At 39.5% G+C, this 6,011-nt stretch overlaps 1 protein-coding gene across 6 annotated transcripts in view; it reads right to left on the bottom strand.

Annotated features, from left to right (window-relative positions):
* abi3bpb (ABI family, member 3 (NESH) binding protein b) overlaps positions 1 to 2,662 on the bottom strand; it is a 24,367-nt gene extending 21,705 nt beyond the window's left edge. For all 6 annotated transcript variants that reach the window (XM_016507488.1, XM_016507489.1, XM_016507490.1 and 3 more), the window contains exon 1: positions 2,479 to 2,662. In XM_016507488.1, the coding sequence (XP_016362974.1) occupies positions 2,479 to 2,569 (91 nt within the window). In that variant the 5' untranslated portion in view covers positions 2,570 to 2,662. The remainder of the gene's footprint in view (positions 1 to 2,478) is intronic.
* Positions 2,663 to 6,011: the final 3,349 nt, after the last annotated feature.

The raw sequence follows: 6,011 nt of genomic DNA, 5'->3' as shown, positions 1-6,011 counted from the left end.
CCCCCCCCCCTCAAAACTGGACTTTAACTCGCAATTGCGAGTTTATATCATGCAATTCTGACTTTATAAACTCACAATTTTGAGAAAAAAGTCAGAATTGCGAGATATAAACTCGCAATTCTGAAAAAAAAAGTCAGAATTGTGAGTTTATATCTTGCAATTCTGACTTTATATCTCGCAATTCTGACGTTATAATTCGCAATTGCGAGTTTATATCTCACAATTCTGTGAAAAAAAAAGTCAGAATTGTAAGATAAAAAGTCACAATAACCTTTTTTTATTTTTTATTCAGTGGCGGAAACGGGCTTCCATACAATTGGGTCCAAACATTTTTGTTAAACAAATTTTTTTGTCTGCATACAATCGTAATTTATTAATTTATTCTTAATGTATTCTTATTCTTCAAAATATCTTAATTTGCAGAAGAAAGAAAGCCATACAGTAATGAAACGCCATGAGGTTGAGTAAATGATGAACTCTTCCTTTAAATCAGCACTTTTCATGGAAAATCCAGAAATATGGTCCTTATGTAGAACTCCAGGTTCTTACACACCATATTACAGGACAAACATGACCCAAATATCCATGGAGTTGATTAAAAAAAATGGCACTAAACTTCAGAAGAAGCAAATCACCTGAGGGCGTGAAGGGAGTGTAAATCTACTGTTTTCCCAGACTTCAGCAAGTCATTCGTCTTTCAGGCACATTTACAACAGTTCTCCCCCCCCCCCAAATCCTTTCATCCTTTGTCTTGTTCTGACTTTTCTGAGGTTGCTCACTTAGACACAGTTTGATATCACCACAACCAGTATTAGTAGCTTATAGACGACCCTTGATTGCTTACACCACTCCCAAGCACATGCTCATTCAAAATTCAATGTTTTTCCCCCTGATAGTGTTTGGCTTCGGTTCCCAGAGTGCATTGTTAACCTCCAGCACTTGCTTATACAGTACAGCTGCCTGCACATGACTTGTTAAGCCGTCTTTGCCCTGCAGCAAGTTGAAGTACAGTAACAAGTAGAAGCTACGTCTGAGCCGGGCGAACATGCAGACATCTCAGACTGCTGTTTCCTTTTAATTCAATTATCAATCAAGTTAATCCATGCTGAAAAAAAACTCATCTAAAACCAGCCTAAGAGGGTTTGCTGGTTTTAACTGGTTTTAGATGATCTAGAAGCTCCCAGCCTGGTCATGCTTGTCTTACTTGGTATAGCTGGTCTCCCAGAATGACCAAGCTGATGTTAAGCTCTTTTGTGGAAGTGAAACTAGCTGAAAAGTGCCCAAAACCACTCTAAAACCAGCAAACCAGACAAGCCGGACAAGATAAGTGTGTTTCTTTTCATCAGGGATGAGATTATTCATTTTCAATGTGTCTTCACACTTGCTGAACTCAGCCCCACCCGGTAATTTAAACTCTGTCTTTTTGTCCAGTCAACATCCATAAGGAAACGAAGTTGGCCAACGGAATATAAACAGAGCGCTGCTGGGCTGATTGACTAGCTGTGCTGAATGACGCTCGGTACAAGAGACAGGGCACTGAGCCAGCGCAGACATTCCTCCACTCTGGAGATGGAGGGGGTTTTTAATAGCCGATAAACGAGTGCTGATAGTGAACCGATAGCTTGTATTACTGATGCTGTAGCTAATCTGAGCACTCAGGGATGCTGGGAGCTAGAGATCTTGCAACGATACACACTACATACGCACATACACCTCTGGCACTGAGGAGGCTGGTGCTGGAGCATATGTAGGTATGCACAAAATGTACTATGAATAGGATGCTAAGGTGCAATATATTCATTCGGCAAGCCCTAGAACACACACAATCAAGTTCCATCATGGAATATATACACACACGTACACATGCACAAAAAACATTGATTTTGGCCAGCTGCACACACCATGAGGTAACCATTATCGCTCTACTGTTTCAAATTTTAGCTTATCAAAATTAAATGTCATTTTGCAACCGACAAAGATAAAAAATCAAAGTGCCTGGCTGCTTTCTGAAGTTGGATTCTGGACAATGGCAGACAAATTGCACGCACCTCTTTTTCCAGCACCCTTCAGGCTCCAACTTCATTTTTTTCCCCTTTGCAGAGTTTGGCTTCACCCCCAACTGTAATCATGCTGCATATAATTCCCCTAATAATCTGCTCAATGCACGCCCAAATGCACCTGCAAGTGCAAAATGCATTGCATGTTCTTAAATGTGAATGAAAAATAAAACCACTGACCGGTTCAGGGCATCTTGCAATGCAAATGCAACAGGTTAATCATAAGGAACCTTCTCCTAGTTAAAGCTCAACACCTGCAACTCCACAAAAATCTTTTAGCATGAAGTTACAATCCTAATTTTACAAGAACTACTGCAGAAATGCATGATATTATGAAACACAGTGATCACCAAAAGACATGAGTGCCCCGTGCTGTAGGGCATAACACTGTGAATATGTGGCACTGTGGTGCTGAACTTGCCTCTGACTCTTTGTGCTGAGCTGCATGCAAGGAGGAGAATTCCTGCGAGCGTTAGAAGGAAGCCCAAGTGAAGGACAGTGCTGCCTGCCATGGTGCTCTGCTCCAATCGAGAAGGAAAGACTGCTGCTGCTGGTTATTCTGCTGGGGTCAGGACTTCTTCAGCTCACCGTGTGCCTCTGCTGAGTGATAGACAAATATGGTTTCTACACCTGGTACCACTCTGAGTCTCTGTGATTGCCTTGTAAACTCTTAATGAGTCACTTCAAAAGACAGAGCTGGATAGCGCTGAGTCTTGGACAAATTAGAGAAGACTTGTAGACCAGAATCAGGTCATTACTTCTTTGTTTTTCATACCTGAAAACATGTTGACCTGTAACCCTCCCTAGGAACATGGCTTAAATTGTTATGCTGTCATTTAACTGCCTAACCATCACCCTGAGGTCAAGCAGCTCACCTTTCAACTGAGCAATGGATTTTGCAATATTTCAGCTTGCATCATGCAATGCCAACCCCTCTCTAGGTTATACAGTTCATTTGTAAGGATACCTCCTACTGGAAAACTTAAACTATATCAGCATTCATTGGTGGACCAGCATAGCCAACATAACTAATAACAATGCAAATAACAATCTTTTATCTTTTGAATCCTCAAATGTATTTGCTCACATGCTCCAAACATAAATAAATAAATAAATAAATAAATAAATAAATAAGAAAAATGGACGTGCCAAAATAATACTAGCCCCTGCAGATTAATAATTAAAAAAAAATATTTTCACTTTTAAATGAAATTACTTAATGAAATAAATTAATTAAATCATATAAAATAATGTAATTATTTAAAAAATATATATAAAATAAATTCCATCGCACATTTGTTGCATTGTTGTTGACTTGAATTGTGTTGAACCGTGAAATTTGTATCAGCTACTGAAATTGTGTCCATACTAACAAAATAATACACACATATGACACACAATCTGCTCGTGGCTTCTCCTGCTACATATCAAAATTATGGTTGTAGAAACTAAAGGAAAGACATGACAGGCTCCATGCAGTGTGTATGTCATAGAAATCATGGCTTATATAACAGCTCCACCATGTCTGGCCTGCAAATCGAGCCTTTTAGAAGGGAAAATCATTCTTAGCCTTACAATGCAGCCATTGTCTTTTAGCCTTGAGCAAATGGCATCAGTTGGAATGACGAGGATCTATGACATTTTTCTAAAAAGGAAACAAACATTTAAAGCCTCCCCTCCCCTTGCTATACATATATAACTGATTATATAAATGAGATGTTCCATGACTTATTTGTCAGGTTGAATTGCCTTCCTCACAGGTATGACTGACACAGGCCGTATTAATGCTTCTCAGGTTTGGGCTTGTTCCATTGTATTCCACATGGACGAGAAGTTAAAGCTGGATTTGCTCTAAACGTCTGAACTGCGTGGCTTATATTATTGCAAAAATGGCCAATGAAAATGTCACATCACGTTAAGGGCACATTTTTGATTCTAAACTTTATTCTGACATTCGGTTTGCACACATCAAGCAGTTCCTTGGATTTCAAGGCCTGTTTGATATGTGTACATAGAAGCATTGTTGGTCCCATCTGTGAAACATTTCATGCTAAAATGAAGCGCAGCTCAAAGCGGCTCTGAATTACCAGGGCAAACGTTCAACAACACTCTCTGCTGACTTTCATCAAACTCCAGACACTTGGTTTACCAGTAGATGTGTTCAACTAGAGAAAATAGAAGTTGTAGAACTGACTTCTAAATGCTAAATAGGCCTACTACAAAGTTTCTTTTTCTGGGTACACTTTTGATTTGACAGGGAAAATGTTACTGTATACTGGTGCAAATATCCAGTAAATTCAACCACTGATGTCAAAACAGGAAACGTTTTGCTTTTATGATCTGGAATGGTTCAAATGTGCGTGTTTGACTTTTTAAAAATTAAACCCCTCTGAAATTCCCTGCTGAGTCACATGAACTGTAATTTCTTACCCATCATCCTCATCCTCCGAGAAAAAACACTCACCTATTTTGTGATATCCATTCATCATCTGTCTGTTCCTACCCTCCAGTGCCATGTTTTGCTCTCTGACCCAAAAGAAGCACATTGATCTCAAAGAACTCCAGCATGTGCTCATGGACATTAACCTCTATTCTTAAACCATCAATCTTTGTATTTTATCTGCTGGAGTGAATCACAGAACATGTTCTCCAGCATGTAACCCATCTGTTACCTAGAGATCACCCTGGGCTGCTGAGATTTGAGTGAGGATTAGAAACAGAACAGTTCGTTACATTTTTTCAGCTGGAAGTTGTTGGACATAAATAATTGCGTGTGAGTGGATGGTGGCCATAATAGGGGTTTATGTTTTGTTTTGGTCAGTGAGAATGAGGGGATGGCCTTGTCTTTGTGGGGACCAGCCAGTGCTTGAGTTAATGACATTTTGTTTGGTGTGTGTGTGTGTGTGTGTGTGTGTGTGTGTGTGTGTGTCTGTGTGTGTAGATCTATTAGTTAATTCCAAAACACATAAAAATGCAATGCATACTGTTTTATTCGTTCTGGTCCCTTAACTCTTAAGGAAGTCAGGGAGCCCCTCTCAACCCGAACACTGTGAGGACCAGCTGTACATCTGGAACCAGCTGAAGAGAAACGTCCCGTGCCCCTTTGCAGGAACAGCATGCTGGGTATTTTCCACCAATTTATTTGCATGTCTAAGGGGAAAAGAAGATCATTGGGTGAATGTAGGTCAGAGTGTCTTTTCGCTCCGCTTTTGCGATCCAGATGAGACCCAAACCCTCTGGGTTTTAATACCTATTAATGCTCTGGACATCTTGTGCATAAATGTGCAGACGTTACATGTTCCACATGTTCATGGTGAAAGAGGCTGCAGTGCGTCAGACTTTAATTTCTCTCGCTTGAGGGGCCTGGATCACACCGAGACTCTTAGCACACTTAACACTATAGACAGGAGTGTGCTCAGTAAAAACCCACATGTGGGCAGCTGACAAGACACATTTCATGGAAGGGTGACATCTAAAACTTTTAAACAGCTTATTTTATATCAACTACAAAAATATGATGGTAAAAATATAATTATTGACCAGTTACTGCCTATGAAACATATACATTTTCTATATACTTACAGAAATGTTTATATATATATGTATTATTATTATATTATATGTATATATTTTGCTTAGAGGCACATGACTTCCCTTGTAATTGGCACACTTCTGTTTAATATTTTCTTCATAAAAATGGCTTAGTGTCTTCTAGTGTCAACTGTTTTAATAAAGCAGCACATAACGTTACCTGTTCAAGTTCATCTGTTCATGCGAGGCGTTTAATGGGGATTTAGTCCAAAAGTGGGCACATTCCGAGAAAAGCTGATGGGTTATCATTTATACTTCAGATATCGTCTTCATTCTTGACTATTTTTAACTTAGACCTCTCTGGTACGCACCTTTGATGTGCGTTTCATTCATACACAAAACTACAGGTCGCTATTGAGCCGT

The sequence above is a fragment of the Sinocyclocheilus anshuiensis genome, unplaced genomic scaffold (genome assembly GCF_001515605.1).
Source record: "Sinocyclocheilus anshuiensis isolate Anshui unplaced genomic scaffold, SAMN03320099.WGS_v1.1 scaffold2038, whole genome shotgun sequence".
Classification (NCBI taxonomy): domain Eukaryota; kingdom Metazoa; phylum Chordata; class Actinopteri; order Cypriniformes; family Cyprinidae; genus Sinocyclocheilus; species Sinocyclocheilus anshuiensis.
Note: the sequence above shows the minus strand (reverse complement) of the source record. Positions and strands in the feature narration are given on the sequence as shown.